The sequence below is a fragment of the Phyllobates terribilis genome, unplaced genomic scaffold (genome assembly GCF_046119375.1).
Source record: "Phyllobates terribilis strain yellow unplaced genomic scaffold, ASM4611937v1 Scaffold_11__3_contigs__length_659146591, whole genome shotgun sequence".
NCBI lineage: Eukaryota > Metazoa > Chordata > Amphibia > Anura > Dendrobatidae > Phyllobates > Phyllobates terribilis.
In genome coordinates, this window is record NW_027362771.1 from 118038272 (window position 1) to 118061195 (window position 22924).

Sequence of the window (22924 nt, forward strand, 5' to 3'; positions counted from 1 at the left end):
CGTTTTTACAGTAGTTCTCACTTTCTTTATGTGGCTAGGTAAGATGACAATGGTAAAAGTGTGTGGTAAGGTGTGAGGTTATGGCCGACACCTACAATAACGTCTTGAAAACTTGGGAGGTATATTATAGTGTAAAGTGAATGATGTCATTGAAAACCACAACTTGTCCCACAGTAAACAAGCCCTCAGACGTCTATGTGGATAGAAGAGTAAAACATAGAGCTATAACATTGGTGTGACATGCAGAAGTAGTGCTGTTGCTTCAAAAGCATCCAGCAACTATTAGAAGTAACACAAGCACAGGAGACAGGAAGTGTTGTGCTCCAGAAGCATCCAGCAACTAGAGGGGTTAACACAGTCACAGGAGACAGGGAGTGTTTTAGCAGAGCCACAGGGGGATTGTGGGGAAGCTGTTTACTGTCTGGCTGGAGCCGAAGAGAAAGGTGGTGTGTGATCTGTATCTCACAGAAGGCAAGAGAACAGAATTCAGGTCAGGAGGGAATTTAAACACAGGTCAGATAGACTCCCTGAGCTAACAGTGTGGAATATTATCGAGCATAAAGATAAGGACTGGAAGGAATCGTGTCATAGGGATCTTCTCCCTCATCAAACCCTTCCCCCTCCATCTCCATGCAGGATAAAGAATGCTGTGCACTATTGTGTCCTTGTGAAGGAAAAGCCTGTGGTTGTGTATGCATAGAAGTGTGCTGCTAAGAGATCTAATCTATGCTGAATTATGCTTCTGACGAGATTGTAATACTGTGCCTTGTGAAGAAACTACTGTATTGTTACTGGAGCCGGTTGCTCAAGAACTCAGACTGTACTGTAATGAAGATTGTTGCTGTAATATTCCTGAATTGCACTGGCCGTGCTTCAGATTAAATTCCACTGTTAAACTGTTGAAAAAGACTCTTGTCAGATGTGTCTGGTCAGCAATTGAATCTATCGTGTGCCTGAGAGAAGCTGCAGCACATGGTCTATGGTTGCCCTGAGTAACGGTTCCCCCAGGATTCCAAAGAATTCATGAAACCCCTCTTGCCCTATCTGAACCTAGCAGCGTGCGTGTAACATTGGGAAAGGGCCTGTCAGAATTACAAGGCAACAGTGTAGTCCCTAGCAACCAATCACATTACTGCTTTCACTTTCCCAAAACGTCCACACTACTGACAGCTGTAAGCTTCCAACTTCCTATCAGCGCCTCCTCCTTTCCTAGTATTTACTATCATGAATCTCCCCAAATGTGATTTTATAGTCATCGCACAGCTCGTCAAGCAAACTGGCAAGGTCCAGCAGAAAAGATGGCAGCGAGGGCGGCACTTCAAGCTTCTGCGCATCCTCCGCCTCTTCTGGTAGGGGGCGTGTCGCGGCAGGAAGTCACGTGCCACCGAGTGTCACGGGGGAAGCAGGCGGGCGGGGTCAGTGGTCATCCATCGGTTGCTGTGATGGCGACTACTACCGAAACCATTTCCCCGGACTGGGAGTTTGATCGCTTTGATGACGGTTCTCAGAGTAAGCATGTGCCCAGGGTGGGCAGCCGGGCATGACCTTATGGTGGGGGTGTACACAGAGCCATGCAGGCTGTGATGACTGCTGTCACTTCTGTGCCTGCTGCTCTCCATGTCACCAGCTGCTTTCTGCATCGAGTCGCGGAGCTTCCACTTCGCTATGGCCTCCTTGGTTTATCTGTACCTTGTGCTAATGACTGCACATAGAGAACTAGTGTCCTCTGCTGTTATGTCAGGTGGTGTCATGTGATCTCCTGGAGTGTAGTAATGTGGGGTGTCATGTGATCACCTGGTGTGTAATATAGGGGTGTCATGTGATCACCTGGTGTGTAATATAGTGGTGTCATGTGATCACCTGGCTTGTAATAATGTGTGGCGTCATGTGATCACCTGGAGTGTAGTAATGTGTGGCGTCATGTGATCACCTGGAGTGTAATAATGTGTGGCGTCATGTGATCACCTGGAGTGTAATAATGTGTGGCGTCATGTGATCACCTGGAGTGTAATAATGTGTGGCGTCATGTGATCACCTGGAGTGTAATAATGTGTGGCGTCATGTGATCACCTGGAGTGTAATAATGTGTGGCGTCATGTGATCTCCTGGAGTGTAGTAATGTGTGGCGTCATGTGATCACCTGGCTTGTAGTAATGTGTGGCGTCATGTGATCTCCTGGAGTGTAATAATGTGTGGCGTCATGTGATCTCCTGGAGTGTAATAATGTGTGGCGTCATGTGATCACCTGGAGTGTAATAATGTGTGGCGTCATGTGATCATCTGGAGTGTAGTAATGTGTGGCGTCATGTGATCTCCTGGAGTGTAGTAATGTGTGGCGTCATGTGATCTCCTGGAGTGTAATAATGTGGGGCGTCATGTGATCTCCTGGAGTGTAATAATGTGGGGCTTCATGTGATCTCCTGGAGTGTAATAATGTGGGGCGTCATGTGATCACCTGGAGTGTAATAATGTGGGGCGTCATGTGATCACCTGCAGGGAAATAATGTGGGGCGTCATGTGATCACCTGCAGGGAAATAATGTGGGGCGTCATGTGATCACCTGCAGGGAAATAATGTGGGGCGTCATGTGATCACCCGGAGTGTAATAATGTGGGGTGTCATGTGACCACCTGGAGTGTAATAACATGGTGTCATTGACCTCTCCTATGCTGGCTCCGGTGGAGTGGATACTGTGACTTTATGTACCTGATCCAGAGCTGTCGCTCTCCATGCCATGGTTGGATGTGTATACACAGTGTTCCCACTACCTTCCATATTCCTTCCATAGCAGAGAGCTGCACGCCTGAGATCACATGAGTGGGATCCTGAGCGTTCCCATGCTGTGTGCGCTTCCTCTATCGCAGCTGCTCTTCCCTTTCAATAGGAGTCACATTGAATGGATTTAGAGGGGAGAATTGAATTAATGAATGGATGGACATGGTAGCAATCAGTGGGGCCTTCAAAGGGACGTCTTTGTGCTGAGCGCGCCTGTGAGAGCAGGGTAGATAACGTGCTGCTTATTGCTTGGTTTTACAAAGTTCAAACTTAGTTACTTGTGTCTTGTACCCCCACCCCTTAGTGAGAAACCGCCATAGATGCGCTGCGGAGGAAAGTCATCAGATTATCAAATCGGCAGCTGATCCTTTCTCCTTTATACATTACATACAGGAGCTTGTATGTTCTCCCTGTGTTAGTGTGGGTTTCCTCCAACAACATACTGATAGGGAATGTAGATTGTGAGCCCCGATGGGGACAGTGATGATGTCTGTGAAGCGCTGCGGAATTAATGGCGCTATATAAGTGAGTACAATAAATACATGCAGAGTTCACTGTGACTTTTCTATAAAATCTGCAGGATGCAGAGAATCTGATCTTAGCTGTGATGCAGAATCTCATAACAGGAACCTCTGTATGGCAGTCGCTGTGCTGACCTGATGACACCATTCCCCTCCTATCCTCATTTCACTGCAATAGAAATGTTCAGTCTGTGCTGGGTGACAGTCACGTGTTCTTCTAATCATGTCGCCATGTCACCTTCAGAAACCTGCATGACATTTTCAGGTATGATGGCTGTACTTTCCTGCTTTTTTATGTATAATTTTAGGCTATGTTCACACGTTGCGCTCAAAATACCTATTTTTCAGTGTTTTTGTGGAGTTTTTTTTAATGTGGATTAATTGTGTGATTTGTTTACAATACATGTTTGATAGTTTTATTCACCAAAAATACTTGGGTTGCGTTTTTGCAGCGTTTTCACACTTCTATGGGTGAAAAATGCTGAGAGAATTGACACGCTGCAGATTTTAAAAAACGCAGCAGTTGTCCAATTTAGTCAGGAAAAAAGAACACAAGCGCGAGATTTCTGAACTCTCAGCTTTTACTGGTACTATAAAAAGCAGCTTTTAATATGCAAAAAAAAGCTGCAGCTAAAATGCAACGTGTGAACATAGCCTAAATGGGGAACTTGTGAAAATCCGTCCACAGGGTAAATCATCACTGCCCTGGCTGAGCTGCCCTTGTCCATCCATGTGCCTAATACTGCAGTTTGCCCCTTTTAAGTGGGCGATATTGGCAGAGTTGCCCGTACGGACGAGCTGCTCTGGGTGTGTAAATGATGTAGGGACAGGCGCCATATTATGCCAATTGTGGGAGTCCCGAGAGACCAATGATGATTTATTCACAGAAAACCCTACAATTCTGTGACGTGACATATAGACAGGAAGCCGAAGCTGACATCTTCATTCTCAATAATATTAAAATACAATGAAACCCTCAAGCTGAGTTTCGCAGATGAAACAGATAAATCCTGGATTGTATACAAGTGTGTGCCACATGGTGGACAACAGAGGCAGCAAGCAGAAATCTGCCCGATACCGAACCAAATGGTCACTTATTCGCTCATCTCTAAGGCCATGTTCACATGCTCAGTATTTTGTGAGGTTCTTGCCTCAGTATTTGTAAGCCAAAACCAGGAGTGGGTGATAAATACAGAAGTGGTGACGTGTTTCTATTATATGTCTCCTCTGATTGTTCCACTTCTGGATTTATCTTACAAATACTGAGGTAAAATACTGAACGTGTGAACGTGGCCTAAAGGGCACCTTACATCAGATTCATGCTGCCCAAACCACAGGCCTCATGAATTAGAGTCTGGTTGTGCGATCACAGCCAGGTATGTCTTTCCCTGAAGCACTGCGGCATTTCAGAGAAAACATAGGCCCCGATTCATCAAAGCTTTTACACCCAAGAAGTGGCATAAAAGCTTTGGTAAGATGCAAAGTTTTGTCACAAGTTGCGCAAAAATTTTGCAACTTTTGGAGTTTTAATACTTGTTTCTCCCAGCTCCATCACAATGGGCGAAGCTCCCGGCAGAGGCGTGACTCCACACCTTGTCTAATTGATAATGATTGGAGGCATTCGCCAAAAATCTCACTCCAGTCCCTGCAGCAATGGAGTGAGACTTATAATGTCCCTATAGTCCCCAGCAGGCTTTCCAAAATAAGGACCTGATTCATCAAGATCAACGATTTTCCCGCTAGTCTTGATGAGGAGGAATGGTGAATTCAGACCTCCTGATTTATGAAGAGGTGCATGCCTGATGAATAGGGAGAGACATGAGCAGTCCAGTGCGGCCCCCAGCCTGCTCCCCCCTGCCCCAATCACATTGACTGGCAGGTCTCTCCTTGTGTACACTCATTGTGGAGCATGATTGGACTAGTCAAGTCTCTCTATATTCCCTACTCAGGCTTCTCAAACTGTATTTTCTTTGAAACAAGAATTAAAACATACCTGGCAGCAATTGTGCAGCCAGGATCTGATTCATGCTGTCTGTGGTTCAGGCAGCATGAATGGGGGAGATTTATCAAGCTAAGGGCTCGCTCACACCCACGTATACGTCTTACCAGTGCTATCCGATGTTTTCCCAGATTGCACTCGGACTAATATTTTTCAATGGGGCAGTGCTGATGACCGTTTTTTTTTTTTCACTGACAGAATCACTTTGAAATCATATTGCACTCAGCCATTTGTCTTGTGCGTGGAAAACATTGGACTGTACTCGGATGACATCTGAGTGCAGTCCGATTTTCCATGGACTCACAGAATGGAGAATTGGAGCACACCGAGCTGAAACGCTGATCAAATCGATCAGATTTTCTTGGATGAGATAATCTACAGCCGTCTAACGGTACCCTAAATGTGTCAAAATTCTATCTGAATTTGTACTTAAAAAAAAAAAACTGTCTTTCATGACTTGCTCCATATTTATTATGTGTTTTAAGGGGACTGACCCATTGTGCTCAAGCCATGCACCAGAATTATAGCACACATCTCTGGCACAAGTAACCCTACTAATAGGTGGTGTAGAAGTCCATCAGATTTATCAATCACTGCGTTGAATCTGCCACATTTTAAGACTATCTAGAAATAGACCGTATTGATAAAACTGCTCCACTGTCTCATTTCTCAGTTTAACGTGATCCTCAAGTCATAAAAAAAATAATATATATATTAATAATATAATTAGTGTCAACAGTTTTGACAAGTTTGGCTATATTGTATGTTGGAGCAATTCATTTTATTATAAATTCTCCCAATCCTTATCAATCAGATTATGACTTGGTGTAAATGACCTTTTACAGTGAATTAACATAATGCAGATTTGTTGTAGAAATGTCTGAAAATCAGTTCCGTTTATCTAAATGGGTTATTTCTATAGCATGTTGTTTTTATTAAGCCTCATTCAGATGTCCAAAATAGATCTGCAGAAAAAAAAAGACACCCGAATGAGGTCTTAACAGCCAACCAAAGAAGCAAGAGATTTCTATGTATGTTATATATACAGTACAGACCAAAAGTTTGGACACACCTTGTCATTTAAAGATTTTTCTGTATTTTCATGACTATGAAAATTGTACATTCACACTGAAGGCATCAAAACTATGAATTAACACATGTGGAATTATATACTTAACAAAAAAGTGTGAAACAACTGAAAATATGTCTTATATTCTAGGTTCTTCAAAGTAGCCACCTTTTGCTTTGATGACTGCTTTGCACACTCTTGGCATTCTCTTGATGAGCTTCAAGAGGTAATCACCGGAAATGGTTTTCACTTCACAGGTGTGCCCTGTCAGGTTTAATAAGTGGGATTTCTTGCCTTATAAATGGGGTTGGGACCATCAGTTGTGTTGTGCAGAAGTCTGGTGGATACACAGATACACAGCTGATAGTCCTACTGAATAGACTGTTAGAATTTGTATTATGGCAAGAAAAAAGCAGCTAAGTAAAGAAAAACAAGTGGCCATCATTACTTTAAGAAATGAAGGTCAGTCAGTCTGAAAAATTGGGCAAACTTTGAAAGTGTCCCCAAGTGCAGTTGCAAAAACCATCAAGCGCAACAAAGAAACTGGCTCACATGAGGACCTCCCCAGGAAAGGAAGACCAAGAGTCACCTCTGCTTCTGAGGATAAGTTTATCCGAGTCACCAGCCTCAGAAAGGTTAACAGCAGCTCAGATTAGAGACCAGGTCAATGCCATACAGAGTTCTAGCAGCAGACACATCTCTACAACAACTGTTAAGAGGAGACTTTGTGCAGCAGGCCTTCATGGTAAAATAGCTGCTAGGAAACCATTGCTAAGGACAGGCAACAAGCAGAAGAGACTTGTTTGGGCTAAAGAACACAAGGAATGGACATTAGACCAGTGGAAATCTGTGCTTTGGTCTGATGAGTCCAAATTTGAGATCTTTGGTTCCAACCACCGTGTCTTTGTGCGACGCAGAAAAGGTGAACGGATGGACTCTACATACCTGGCTCCCACCGTGAAGCATGGAGGAGGAGGTGTGATGGTGTGGGGGTGCTATGCTGATGACACTGTTGGGATTTATTCAAAATTGGAGGCATACTGAACCAGCATGGCTACCACAGCATCTTGCAGCGGCATGCTATTCCATCTGGTTTGCGTTTAGTTGGACCATCATTTATTTTTCAACAGGACAATGACCCCAAACACACCTCCAGACTGTGTAAGGGCTATTTGACCAAGAAGGAGAGTGATGGGGTGCTACGCCAGATGACCTGGCCTCCACAGTCACCAGACCTGAACCCAATCGAGATGGTTTGGGGTGAGCTGGACCGCAGAGTGAAGGCAAAAGGGCCAACAAGTGCTAAGCATCTCTGGGAACTCCTTCAAGATTGTTGGAAGACCATTTCCGGTGATTACCTCTTGAAGCTCATCAAGAGAATGCCAAGAGTGTGCAAAGCAGTCATCAAAGCAAAAGGTGGCTACTTTGAAGAACCTAGAATATAAGACATATTTTCAGTTGTTTCACACTTTTTTGTTAAGTATATAATTCCACATGTGTTAATTCATAGTTTTGATGCCTTCAGTGTGAATGTACAATTTTCAAAGTCATGAAAATACAGAAAAATCTTTAAATGAGAAGGTGTGTCCAAACTTTTGGTCTGTACAGTATATATATTTTTTTTTCGGTAAAGGGAAGTCCTGAAGAAGTAAAAAAAAAAAAAAAAAAAAAAGATAACCTGTCCGATTCCTGTTCTCTTAACAGAAAGATTCATTGACTTTAATTGTGGCTGTAAAACAATCAAGTCAATAATATCTGGACCTGGTGACTTGGGACGGGACAAAGGGATCTAATGATGAGGAATTCTGCCTGACTGTTCATTGACTTTGTCTTTTGTTCGTTTCCAGAAATTCATGCAGAAGTACAACTTAAAAACTATGGGAAGTTTTTGGAGGAATACACGTCCCAGCTCCGAAGAATAGAAAATGCCCTGGATGATTCTATCGGGGATGTATGGGACTTCAGTCTGGATCCAGTGGTGCTAAAGGTTTGTTAGCTCTTCAGTTCACAGTCGTATATGGGACTGTCACACTGTTTCTGCCCTTTATTTGAATAACCACTTATTTTAAGACCATTCAATTTTAGCAAAAACTGGCGGAGCTGGCCAGGACTAGCGTAAATACACAAAGCCGCAGAATTTTTGCACGATTTCGAGCAGCAACATTTCAACAGATTTCATTTCCAAATTCTGGTGAAAACTGCTTGATTAATCAGGTTCATTGTTTTTACTTTATTGGAAAATCCACATTGCTGTTCAGTTCTTTTTTGTTTTTTTTTTTTACTGTGGTTTTGAAAATCATTAGCAAAAACTCGAGGGTCAACTTCAAATTTCTGCCATGGACTTCAGCACAAATACACTTTTCTACTTTTTTCTACTTGAACAGTCCTGTAAGATTTTGAAGTCTTATTCACGGTTGTGATTTAGCTGTAAAAATTGGTGTTTGTAAAGAACACCATATGTTTAAGCAAATTACGTTCTTTCCTTAGAACTTTGCAGACTTTTTTGTGCAAACTGACACATGATGGCATAAAGCAGCAAGGAGTTATGATTCTCAGTTATTTCCTTCACAGACCCACTTGTGGCAGCAGATGAGCATTTTAGTTGATATCATATTACCCTGAACAATTAATCGGCACTTAATTCCAGTATTGATGAATGAAGACCAAAGGCCCATGAACATATTTTGCACTTCAGCCCAATTTTGCAGTCTTCCTGTAATTCATCATCTAATACATTTTTAAGCCCCGCTCCAGTACCCTGAAGCCATTCTGTAGTCTATTATTGTTTACATTCTGAGCACTCCCTCTGTGACTCTAGACCAGGGATGTCAAACTCAAACACATAGAGGGCCAAAATTAAAAGCTTGGACAAAGTTGCGGGCCAACCAGTATACAGTATAATGTGCCCCACGTAGTCCGATATGCAGTATAATGGGCCCCACATAGTCCTCCGTGCAGAATACTGGGCCCCACATAGTCCTCCGTGCAGAATACTGGGCCCCACATAGTCCTCCGTGCAGAATACTGGGCCCCACATAGTCCTCCGTGCAGAATACTGGGCCCCACATAGTTCTCCGAGCAGAATACTGGGCCCCACATAGTTCTCCGAGCAGAATACTGGGCCCCACATAGTTCTCCGTGCAGAATACTGGGCCCCACATAGTTCTCCGTGCAGAATACTGGGCCCCACATAGTTCTCCGAGCAGAATACTGGGCCCCACATAGTTCTCCGAGCAGAATACTGGGCCCCACATAGTTCTCCGAGCAGAATACTGGGCCCCACATAGTTCTCCGTGCAGAATACTGGGCCCCACATAGTTCTCCGTGCAGAATACTGGGCCCCACATAGTTCTCCGTGCAGAATACTGGGCCCCACATAGTTCTCCGTGCAGAATACTGGGCCCCACATAGTTCTCCGTGCAGAATACTGGGCCCCACATAGTTCTCCGTGCAGAATACTGGGCCCCACATAGTGCTCCGTGCAGAATACTGGGCCCCACATAGTGCTCCGTGCAGAATACTGGGCCCCACATAGGGGTGATGGTTCTGTTTTCACGGGCCAGAGTTTAACATGTATGCTCTAGAATATAGTAGGCAGTGTGCTCTGGCTTCTCTGCCAGAGATATAAATGCCCCACAACTCCTTCACTGCCACCTTAATGCACGCCCACTCCAGCTAAAAAGCACCATCCAGAGACTCCTATACAGTCTCAGGATGGATAAATCACTGGACACATTGTTTCTCCCTCCCAACAATTTCCAGACTTATGTTCTCTTCTGAGACTCTCCTGCAGACAATAATATTAGAGATGCTGACTTTGGCATCACACAGGAGCAATGATTCATATCTAGCATTCCCTTATTACAATGTAATATAGGACTCTGGAAGGCCAGCTTCATTCCCCGATGGCCAAAGTCACTTGCTGATTATCTGTGGAGCCTGCACTGCTTCTTTCTGTTCTCCCTCCCTGTACACATCCTCAGTCACTCACAACTTGTGAGGAGCATGTCCGTTCAGTGCACCCTGCTCAGAGAGCTGTTGAGCCCAGCCTCCTGTGAATGATCGACAAGCTATAAATTTGGGGATATTATTATAATTTTCCTTTTTTTTTTTTGTACAGCCTTCAATACACTTCCATGACCTTCCTTCGAACTTTGTGTTTTTGTTTATTATAAGTAAGAAATTCTGAGGCCCAGGATCTGCATGATAAATGATCAGCTTCCTGTCGTGCTAGGTGACATTACTGCTCACTATTGCATGACTTGTACACTAGAATCCTATCCTGTTAGTGGATTAAGAGATTTCCTGTTCTCTTATTTGAGTTTTATTTCTACAAAAAGGCGAGAACCCTGAGTGTAATATTTGGGAGTGTTTCATGTAGTGTTTACTGTTTAATTGTATCATTTTATTTCATCTTTGACTTTTGTTTCTATGTTTTAACAAACCAGTTTAAACTAATAGTCTATTCCCTACTTCAGCTTGTGCCCTATGAACAGTCTTCCCTTTTGGAACTCATCAGAACAGAAAATAAGGTAATAAAACACACTGCTGAAGGTCAGTTCTCCTAGTTATATGGTTAATGTTATGCTGGAATTTAAAGAAAGTTATGATCCATTCAGAATAAAGAAAATCGTTTTACATTGACTATACGTAACCAAATAATTTAAAATTGGACGCGTTAGAAAAATAAGAAAACTGTTTCCTCTCTGAGGGATCCATGTGGTTGAACTCTTTCCCATTGTGTTCATCCAGAGCTAGAAAAAACATTAATAAATACTGTCCTCATAGTGAGATGTAACCTGCCTTCCCTCCTGCCTTCCCTCCTGCCTTCCCTCCTGCCTTCCCTCCTGCCTTCCCTCCTGCCTTCCCTCCTGCCTTCCCTCCTGCCTTCCCGCCTGCCTTCCCTCCTGCCTTCCCGCCTGCCTTCCCTCCTGCCTTCCCGCCTGCCTTCCCGTCTGCCTGCCTGTCCTTTTATATATCTTCTTATGAACTGCTTGGATGAGGAGCAATAGTATAACTGAAAAAGGTCAATACATTTCTGTTGTTTGTATTCTATTTTTTTAATGTTTTTTCCTTTAGAATTTTTTGTTTTTCCTGACCTGTTTTTGTGTATTTTGTCCTCTTAGGTTTTAAATAAAGTCATCACTGTGTACGCCGCCTTGTGCTGTGAGATTAAGAAACTGAAGTATGAGGTAAGTTATTTTCCTGCTATGACAAATCCTTGTCTTTACTGGTCAAATGTGGTTAGTGTTCTGCCAAGAAACTTTTTGCCTCCTCCTATTCAGGCTACAGTAACTTGATCTTCCTGAGATGAGGGCGTCACTGAAAGCTGCAGAATCTTAAACACTCCAAACTTTTTTTTCTGAGGAAATGACCAAAATGTCATTTACTGCCACTGGCCGTACAGCTGCAAGGCTTTGGTTATCGCAGAACTACCATAGAACATAAGTACACTTGGTGAGAATGATTCACAGGACCTGGTCCAGCGTCCACGTCAGGAGTATGTGTCTGCTGGATGGGAGCCCTGATAATCACCCCATACCTACATCATTCTTGGTTTTTCTTTTGACTTCCGTCCCGGAATGACTTCACGTGTTCGTCACATCCAAAGAAGAGCAACGGATGCTGAGAGGTCGAAGGTGGTTCTCAGGGCTTCCGTTAAACAGCCATAGATTACTGACTTGGCCGATGGACCAGGTCTTGCAGATCCATTCGCACCGACTCTTTGGGGCTACACAGTGACCTTACCCTCAGTGTGTACCGATGCCGTTGTGTTGCTAAAGGTCATGCTGTGCCACTGCTATGGCATATTGTCACCAGCAGGTTTCCATGATGACACACAAGCCACAAAAAATCTAAACCCGCTTTTTGTTTTTTCGTCTACTTGCTCATCACAGTCATGGCAATTTGCTGGTCGTAAGCAGTGGCATAGTCCTATCTTTTCCACCCCAAAGTCTATATTCCGAATTCTCCAATGAGCCCCAGCCTAGAACTATTTGTGCCCCAAGGGGGGAAGGGGAACCGATGACCATAGATTATCGCCAGCTGCTAGAAAATCACATTACTATAGCCTGTTGCTCTATCTCACTATACTGTTCCAGATGACAGATTCAGTACAGCTATTACTGTCTTATCTTCTAAGTTATTTTTTACCAAAGTTTGTTTCGGAGTATCCACTTACTTACTAATATTGAGAAAATATCCACTAATCCGAAGCTAGGGCTTCTGTATTGTGTTAATTCAGACTATTATTATCATGTTGTGGCTTTGTGTGATTCTGCTTTTTAATTCCCCATTGTAACAGGCAGAAACCAAATTCTATAATGGACTTTTATTCTACGGAGAAGGAGGTAAGCCATCTACATAAGCTCTTCTACTGCATGTAAGAGACTGTAGGCGTATTCAGGGATCGGTGGAGGATTGGCATTTCCTTTAACATGAAGAATATCACTAGGGTTCTGAAAGCCTAACCCCCATACACTTACATGTATGTGAGGGCTATGCTGTAACATGGTCCTGTCTTTATGCTATCAGCATTTAAGGTTATAAATGTTTCAAAGATGGAAGAATCATTACTGTAGGAAGAATAAGGAACAGATCGCGGTGACTTGAATGCAGATGCTGTGAAACTTAGATTTTAGCCTTCCCTCATTTAGTGGACAATCTGAATATTTGTTGGAAATGGGAATATACTAATGTTTTTCCTAGTTCACTTTTCTTAAAGGCAATTTGAGCAGTAAAGAAACAATGTATCATTGTCAGATCTAGTTATTATTATATTTTTGATTCCCTTACAGCTCCAGAATCCAGTATTGTGGAGGGAGATTCCCAGATACAAATGGGAAGGTTTGTCTCATTCCTGCAGGTAAATTTTCCTCCAGACAGAAGTGGGTTCATATTGTTATCAGTGATTAGATGACTTATTAGATTGTATTTCTCCTTTTAAAGCGAATCTGTCAACAAATTTTTCCTAATCCCATCTGAGAGCAGCATGATATAGGGGCAGAGACCATGATTAATAATAATATTATTTTTTATTTATATAGCGCCAACATATTCTGCAGCACCTTACAATTAAGTAGGGACATCTACAGACAATATAAACAATACAATGTATCACATTTCAATAGTTACATGAGGAGTGAGGGCCCTGCTCGCAAGCTTACTGTTAGGCGTCGGTCTGGGGCTGGATTCGAAATGGGTCCAGGACCTTCTGTGGTCTCCCATTCCAGGCCAGCCAGGGCTGATACTGCTCAGCATTGTTGTCAGTCCCAACGCCTAGCTGTTCCACGAGCCCTGCAGATTGTCTCCCAGGCATTTGTGCCCAGCAGTGTTAAGCATAGGCTGCAGAGGGAGACAGGGCTCGTGGAGTCTAAGTCCAGGATTCGCCGCACTGAGCATGTCCGTGACCTGGCGGATCATGATTGGTGGGTTGGCACCCACCTGACTCGGTGACCTGGCACTCCCTGATTGGTTCACGGGCAGGGCTTAGTCTTTAAAAGGCCTGCCCACAAACATGGCGGCGCGCTCAGATCATTTGAGCTAGCTGTTTGGTGTGCACGCTTACTCTGGGCTCAAAGAGCCATAGCTTTAGTTAGGCAGGCCGGGCTCAAAGAGCCATAGCTTTAGTAGGTAGGTAGCTTCGCCTCGCTGACTGGCTCTAACCAGGGGGTTCGCCTTACACCCCGAGCAGCCTGTGAGCTAAATAGAGCGGGTTTGCTCAGTCCGGTAGCACGCCGGCTGAGTGCTCGATTACCCGGCGGGAATCACCCGCACGCTAGCGCCGTCTCCTATAGCGTAGCGCCTGTACCGAAGACAGGACTACTGCTCATAGTCCGGTCACACGTCTCCCTGCGGTTCTTGGAGATTGTGTGAACCGCTTTAGCGCCAATCCCCATAGCGTAGCGCCTGTATCAAAGACAGGGCTACTGCTGTTCCCACGGACGCACGTCTCCCTGCGGTTCTTGGAGATTGTGCGTACCGTCTTACCCTTCCGTGTGCGTTAACACGAAGGGCTAAGATATTTGTTAGGTGCGTCGCCGGTCTCTCTCTCCTCCGTGCAGTAAACGGGGATAGACCGTACCGCTATACCCTGTCCGGTGTGTAGTTAACACTGAAGGGTTTATCTTTTAGTTGTCGTTTGCCTTTCCACCCGGGAAGTGTTCGGCAGCAGTCCTCTAGGCTGCATCGCGGACCCCGGGGTCGGTTGCGTTCCATTAAATAAAGTTGTCTGCAACCGCTCCCCCTAACACTTACAATCTATATGGAAAAGGGGGGACACACTAGGTAGAACATGGTCATTAGCCAGTATCTGTCTGTCTAAGGGCAGTTACCGAGTGGTTTTTGGTGCATGGAGGATGTGGAGAAAGATGAATATGCAGGGGCAGATTAAGATTAACATTTAGGAGGGTACAAGGGAGAGTTAGGTTGGTGAGTTGAAGTGATAGGCTTGTCTAAACAGATGTGTTTTTAAAGCACATTTTAAGACATGGGGGCTAGATATCAGTCGGATCGTTTGGGGTAGTGCATCCCAGAAAACTGGCATGGCACGAGAGAAGTCTTGGAGACAGAGGTGTGAGATTCAGATTAAGGAGGATGTCAGTCTTAGATCAGTTACAGAATGGAGGGCATGGGAGGGGCGATAGACAGAAATGAGGGATGAGATATAGGGCAGTACAGAAGTGTGGAGAGCTTTGTGGGTGAGAGAGATAAGTTTGTATTGTATTCTGTGGTGATTGGGTAACCAGTGCAATGACTGGCACAGGGTAGAGGCACCGGTGAAGTGGCCTGATAGAAATATGACCTTGGGTGCTGCATTCAGAATGGACTGGAGAGGAGAGAGTTTGTTTAAAGGGAGACCAATTAGAAGACAATTGCAGTAGTCCAGACAAGAGTGAATAAGAGCCACAGTAAGAGTTTTTGCAGTGTCAAAGGTGAGAAAAGGTCAGATTCTGGAGATGTTTATAAGATGCAGGTGACAAGAGCAAGTAAGTGATTGTATATGGGGAATAAAGGAAAATTATGTGTCAAATATGACTCCCAAGACAGCGAGCTTGCTGCTTGGGAGTTATGGCTTCACCACCCAAGGAAATTGAAAAGTCAGGTATAGGTAGGTTAGTAGAGGGAGGAAAACAAGGAGCTCAGTTTTGGATAGATTCCGTTTCAGATAGAGGGAGGACATGATGTTAGAGACAGAGAGCACACAATCACTGGTATTTTGTATTAGAGTGGGGCTGATGTCAGGTGATGAGGTGTGTAGTTGGGTGTCATCAGCATAGAGAGGATATTGGAACCAAATCTGCTGATGGTTTGTCCAATAGGGGCAGTATACAAGGAGAAGAGGAGGGGACCTAGGACTGATCCTTGTGGAACCCCAATAGTAAGGTAGTAAGGGGAAGATTAGAGGAAGAAGAGCCGGCAAAAGATACCGTGAAGGAGCGGTCAGAGAGATAGGAGGAGAACCAGGAGAGAGAGGTGTCCTTGAGGCCTATAGAGCGGAGCATAGTGAGGAGTGATGATGGTGATCCAGTGTGTCAAAAGCGGCAGAGAGATCCAGGAGAAACAGCCGGGGGAAGTGACCATTAGATTTAACTGTTAGTAGATCATTAGAGACTTTAGTGAGGGCAGTTTCAGTAGAGTGTGAGGAGCGGAAACCGGATTGTAAAGGGTTGAGAGATAGTGGATTAGACGGGAGTGGACCATGCGTTCCTGGAGTTTAGAGATGAAGGGAAGATTAGAGACCGGTCTGTAGTTAGCAGTGCAGTTCTCATCCAGGGATGGCTTTTTAAGTAAAGAGGTTATGATGGCATGTTTGAATGATGAGGGAAAGATACCCGAAGAGAGAGAGGTTAAATATTTTAGTTAGGTGGGTAGTGACAGCTGGGGAAAGGGACTGAAGGAGATGTGAGGGAATAGGGTCACTGTTGCTGGTTGTAGGGCGAGAAGAAGCGAGGAGTCTGGTCACTTCTTCTGTGGCCGGCTCGAAGATGGAAAGTGAACTTGAGGTGTGGGAGGGAAGGGGAACCGGACTCTGAGGGGATTGTGCAAGAATGTTCTGACGTATATGATTGATTTTTTTGTAGGAAATAAGTGGCCAGATCGTCAGCACTTAGGTTGGTGACTGGGGTCTGTACTTTAGGGCTCAGGAGGGAGTGGAAGGTTTCAAAGAGTCGTTTAGGATTGTTGGCTACTAGCCAATGGCTAGAGATGTAATGAGAGTGGTAAAGTAGACTTGTTTAGCCAGATGGAGAGCAGAGTTATAAGTGTTGAGCATGAACTTATAGTGGATGAAGTCTTCTGCTGAAAGTGATTTTTTTCCACAGACGCTCAGCACACCTTGAGCAGCGTTGGAGAAAACGTGTTTGCATCTTATGCCAGGGCTACCGTCTATGCCGGGTCATTCTGCGTGTAGCAGGTGCTGCTTCATCCAGGGCACTCTGCAATGTGTTGTTATAGTGTGATGATTCCAGTGACTTATCACTTACTAGGCTGCTTGCTGTTATTTTTATAAAATCACTGTTTTTTCTGCTACAGATCTACCAGGTCTCTGAATGCTGAGCTCTATAACCCTGCCCACACCACTGATTGACAGCTTACTGTGTACACTGTGCATAGGCAGAAAGATGGCAATCAGGTGGGGTTATACCGAGCTCTTGAAAATGGAGGACTACATGGCAGCAGGCTTACTAGCCTGGACAGAGATTTTATCAAACTATAGCCATCAGCCCAATAAAGGCCCCCATACACATTAGACTATTGTTGGCTGAACCCGCCGGTATTGACTGGTTTGGCTGACTAACTGTCTAACATATATTGGGGCGCCAGCTGACATTCTCACAAAGAACAGAGGAGTGCTTGGCAGAGCGAGTACTCGTGTATGGGAGTGTCAGCGAAGATGGCTGTCTTACAGCAATCGGCCAAAGCGTTGTTCAGCATGCAGCCGTCTTATGTGCACGGCTAGTGACAAATCGCTGGATTCAGGGTCTTTGTCTCTACATTATGCTTCTCTCAGATTAGGTGGAAAAATCTGGTGACAGATTCCCTTTAATATATTTCACATGTACTTGATGGAAATAAATGACAGCGTCCTACAGGAAATTATGGTTGAACCAATGCAGCACGTATACAGTGCTGTTTTTGTTGCATTTGAAATTTTTTTTTTCAACGTAAAAGACTGTTTTATAACAAAGACAGGAAACTGAAGATCTAGGGCCTCAAAATTTTTGTCTCGAAATCGACCATACTCATGCCCACTTTATTCACCCGAACATGCATGTGTTGTGTGTATGGGGGGAGGGAAGTAAGGCACTTTTAGGTAACTGTAGTAGCGACGTATCTCCTGTGTGATCTCGCCAGCACACCGTGGTGTGATAATTCATTCTTTGAGCTCCAAGTTCCACAGCGGTCTGGGTTTCTTTAAAAATCTATTATTATGGTCTGGTTATGAATACTATAGATCTATGGATGAAACATTGATGTTTTTCAATGGTTGAAATAATTTTCCTTGTAACTAGGACTAGTATACCAGCCCCAGTTACGAGGGATATAAGATGAAAATAAAACGATTTAAATATTAAAATGCTTCCCCCCCCTCCCCTTCCAATGTATTTGTATTCCTCATAAGGTCATAAATGTGTAAACTATATGAATAAAATGAATAAATAAAATATCAGATAAAATACATAAATAAAAATACCTCTGTCAATCCAAACCGCTGTTACTAGCCCCTTCCCCTTAAAAACCAAAGTGTTCAATATACAACCCCTGGCAAAAATTATGGAATCACCGGGCTCGGAGGATGTTCATTCAGTTGTTTAATGTTGTTGAAAAAAAGCAGATCACAGACATGGCACAAAACTAAAGTCATTTCAAATGGCAACTTTATGGCTTTAAGAAACACTAAAAGAAATCAAGATTAAAAATGTGGTACTCAGTAAAGGTAATTTTTTTTCAGACAAAGCAGAGGGAAAAAATTATGGAATCACTCAATTCTGAGGAAAAAAATTATGGAATCACCCTGTAAATTTTCATTTCCAAAACTAACACCTGCATCAAATTAGATCTGCTCGTTAGTCTGCATCTAAAAAGGAGTGATCACACCTTGGAGAGCTGTTGCACCAAGTGGACTGACATGAATCATGGCTCCAACATGAGAGATGTGAATTGAAACAAAGGAGAGGATTATCAAACTCTTAAAAAAAGGTAAATCATCACGCAATGTTGCAAAAGATGTTGGTTGTTCACAGTCAGCTGTGTCTAAAATCTGGACCAAATGCAAACAACAAGGGACGTTGTTAAAGGCAAACATACTGGTAGACCAAGGAAGACATCAAAGCGTCAAGACCGGAAACTTAAAGCAATAGGTCTCCAAAACAGGAAATGCACAACAAAACAAATGAGGAACGAATGGGAGGAAACTGGAGTCAATGTCTGTGACCAAACTGTAAGAAACCGCCTAAAGGAAATGGGATTTACATACAGAAAAGCTAAACATAAGCCATCATTAACAACTAAACTTAAAAAAACCAAGGTTACGATGGGCTAAGAAAAAGCAATCGTGGACTGTGGATGACTGGATTTAAGTTTACGTTGATATTTTGGACAGTTTTCTTATCCCATCAATTGAAAGGATGTTTGGGGATGATGACATCATTTTTCAAGATGATAATGCATCCTGCCATAGAGCAAAAACTGTGAAAACATTCCTTGAAAGAAGACACATAAGGTCAATGTCATGGCCTGCAAATAGTCCGGATCTCAATCCAATTGAAAATCTTTGGTGGAAGTTGAAGAAAATGGTCCATGACAAGGCTCCAACCTGCAAAGCTAATCTGGCAACAGCAATCAGAGAAAGTTGGAGCCAGATTGATGAAGAGTCCTGTTTGTCACTCATTAAGTACATGCCTCAGAGACTGCAAGCTGTTATTAAAGCCAGAGGTGGTGCAACAAAATACTAGTGATGTATTGGAGTGTTCTTTTGTGTGTTTGTTTTTCATGATTCCATAATTTTTTCCTCAGAATTGAGTGATTCCATAATTTTTTCCCTCTGCTTGGTCTGAAAAAAATTACCCTTACTGAGTACCACATTTTTAATCTTGATTTATTTTAGTGTTTCTTAAAGCCCTAAAGTTGCCATTTGAAATGACTTTAGTTTTGTGCCATGTCTGTGATCTGCTTTTTTTCAACAACATTAAACAACTGAATGAACATCCTCCAAGCCCGGTGATTCCATAATTTTTGCCAGCGGTTGTATAAAAATAATTGTTACAGAATGGGGAACAAATTTTTACATGTATTTTAGTAGTCCTTTTGTGGTCATAAAAAAATAAAATAAAATAAATTGGAAAAACAGACAGTTATTTCCCTTATTTTCCCAATGATATCGCCCTGTATCCATAAAAAAGAGGGTATAACAGTGATCTAAAAATAAAGCCTCGGCTATACAAGTAATTTTTTCCAGTCATATACATGTGAGAAATGTTTTTACATCTCTTTAAATTGCATGTACAAATTAACCCAAACATATGTCTGGTCAGGAATTGGGGTTAAAGACCTTTCACCAAATTTTTATTTTGAACTGGACACTCGATGTAATAGTGGCTGCAGAGTTCTATAATTTTTCTTTTTTTAATATTGCCTCTCCGTTGTAGAGATTGTTGCAATTAAAGTATATAGCCTCTTAAGAATTAATTTTTGTTAAGGCTATGTGGGTGTTATCAGAGATTTCAATGGGGGCATGCATTTCTCCCCCCTGTATGACGTTGCCCAATACTTAGAAGAACGTGCCCCAAAATAGCTCAGAGCAGGTTTTTCAGTGTATGAGATGTATAATACCAGACAGCCTGATATTCTGGTCTAACCTCCTGCATGAGTCAGAGTGAGGGAGGAGCAGTGCAGCTGAGTTTAGCTGTGTCACATTACAAACCCTTCTATCAGCTTTCATCCTCTTCTAGCAGTGTCACCTCTGCTGTATTGCTCCTTCCCCCATACTGCCTTTTGGAGCTGTGTGAGTAATCACACTTTTGTCTGCTGTGCTCAGGCAACTTGTAATCTCTCTGTAGTGCGATAAGGGCTGTCATTGGGTCAGATGTTACAAGTCACCTGTCTGTTCTGCAATATTCATGTGTAAGATATAATGACTCCCTGCTCTGATCTCACTGCAGAGGGAGTACAAGTTGCCAAAACACAACAGATATGTGTGATTATTGACAGCTTGAGCTCTCCACTCCAGACATACATTCCCACCTCTTCACTGCAGATCTGTGTACAACCTCCTCTGTGCTGTTATCTTTAACACAGAGAGAGCTAGCAGACCTGAGCTGGAACTCTTATGGATTTGTAACATTTGTTTAGAGCATTCAACTACATGAAGGATTTAAAGACACTACATTAGTAAAATGGCTGTTTAGAAAGTTGCTTAACTTAGTTTTCAGAAAGAAAAAGAACAAAAAAACCTGTGCTCATAGCATTTAAGGGTCATTTATGGCATTAATGAGAACACTGGTGATCTAATCATTGAGGTTGATCGCTGAGCATGGTAGCTAGGACCTGCTTTTTCTTGGGATTGTGTTGGTCTCAGTGGTTGGATACCCATGATGATCTGTGAAAATAGCTCATTTAGGGATAGTATTAATTGTGATGAAAAAGAACATTTCTATACAGTGGTTCATGGTGTTTGATAAATCTGATGTATTTAAGACTGTCTAGTCTAAGTTAGAAGTCATTATGTCATTTACTTTCGTCTACACTCAGTTTATTTTGGAAACCTAAAAAGGAAGGATTTCTAAATGTTGAGTCGGAAAGTCTATGTCTCGCCACTTCATAGCTATGATTTTATATGAGCTTTGGACTATTTCCGTTACAGAGGTTTTCTGCCTTTTGTGGAACTGGCCTCTTATGTAGAATATTCAATAATCTGATGCCTACAAGGTCTTGTTGAACTTGTCTCTATTTCTACATATATCATGTAAATGATTGTGTATTTTTTATACTTTCCTCCATGTACATTGTTTTCTCTTGTTTTCTGTCTAGGAACTATCCTGTTTTGTTACAAGGTGCTATGAGGTGGTGATGAATGTTGTCCATCAGTTGGCGTCTTTGTACACTAGCAACAGGTAAAATTTGTATCTGTTTTACATGCGGATTTTACTCTTTGCAATGCAATTAACAATATCAACGGTGAATATAGGGCATACATATAGTCTTATAGGCCATCTAAAATCTGCCATATAACAATAATGTTCGAAGTCTCATGCACATGTATTACGCTTGTGGATTTATGCTCCAAAATTCCTCTACATCTGAACGTAGCCTCATATTTAGTTTCATCTTTCAAATGAAAGCTGTCTAATTTACTATTATTATTATATTACAGGAATGAATCCAAGATCATTGAGACTTCTGGGGTTCACTTCCTGGTGAGAGACTTGTCCGTTTTTATTGATTACTTTGTGTTTCAGGTTTTGTATGGGTTAATGCAGATAACCGTAAATGTAAGACCACGTTCTGATCACTCTTTAGACGCATATCAGTGGCTCCATCTCAAGTGCTGAAAAGCGTGATTCAGACGTATCCGCCGACGGGGCCATTGACTTTAATGAAGCAGGAGGAGTCACTTTGTATTCTGTTTAACCTCATTTTCAGCAGTGTCTGTCCTTTTTAAGGCAGGCACAAAAATGTAGTCAACAACATTTTGTGCCTTCCCAAATAAGCAGACACTGCCAAAAACGAGGTCAGGCAGAGCACAAAGTGACTCCTCCTGCTTCATTAAAGTCAATGTCACCGTTGGCGGATACTCCTGAATCACATTTTTAGGGTTTCACATAAAACCCATGTTGGAGCTGACGTGTGGCAAAAAATGTGATCTGAGGCAGACCATGAGTTCTTCACCAATGTAACATCTGTGGTCCCTTTCTGTAGACTATGTTTGAGCACCTGGGCGAGCTGCTTACGGTACTGATGACCTTGGATGAAATCGTTGAAAACCATGCCACTCTGAAGGATCACTGGACTATGTATAAAAGGTAGTATGAATATGGAGATATTCTAGAGCTGGACACATGCAACCTGTTTTTTGTCCTAAGAGAATAATAATAGACCTTCTGTATCCTGATACCAGAGAGTCCATCATGTTTCTGTACTTGCTTGGCTTCCTGGTTTTTGCAGTATATTATGGCTGAATAAATACCAAGAACATCATAGTCAGTGGACCTTGAAATTCACTGTGTCTTTGTATTTATTTATGTCTATCTGGACTTTTTCCATAAATGGCGCATCTCTTGTCTTTGGGCTGTATCTAGTATTGCAGACCTATGCAGGTGAAGGCCATGGACCATTAAAGCGCTGTTAATTAGAAAATATGGTCTGCTTTTTTTTTTTCTTTTAATTCCTAATAACCTTTTCAGAAGCACACCAGGAAGCTTCTGTAGTGGTCTGACTGGTTGGTTCGCATTCTTGTAACATTTCTGCATTATATACGTGACAGTGGACTGCCTCCTTTTTTACATTTTTCAGAGTTCAGATTTATGTTCTCTAAATATAACAATGAAGTATATTTAGCAC

At 42.8% G+C, this 22924-nt stretch overlaps 1 protein-coding gene across 1 annotated transcript in view; it reads left to right on the forward strand.

Moving 5' to 3' along the window:
• The first annotated feature begins 1357 nt into the window (after positions 1–1357).
• WASHC4 (WASH complex subunit 4) overlaps positions 1358–22924 on the forward strand; it is a 60433-nt gene continuing 38866 nt past the window's right edge. Inside the window, exons 1-9 of the mRNA XM_073651558.1 lie at positions 1358–1509; positions 8212–8351; positions 10843–10896; positions 11491–11556; positions 12669–12714; positions 13162–13229; positions 21395–21477; positions 21738–21780; positions 22283–22386. Of these exons, the coding sequence (XP_073507659.1) occupies positions 1443–1509; positions 8212–8351; positions 10843–10896; positions 11491–11556; positions 12669–12714; positions 13162–13229; positions 21395–21477; positions 21738–21780; positions 22283–22386 (671 nt within the window). The 5' untranslated portion in view covers positions 1358–1442. The remainder of the gene's footprint in view (positions 1510–8211; positions 8352–10842; positions 10897–11490; positions 11557–12668; positions 12715–13161; positions 13230–21394; positions 21478–21737; positions 21781–22282; positions 22387–22924) is intronic.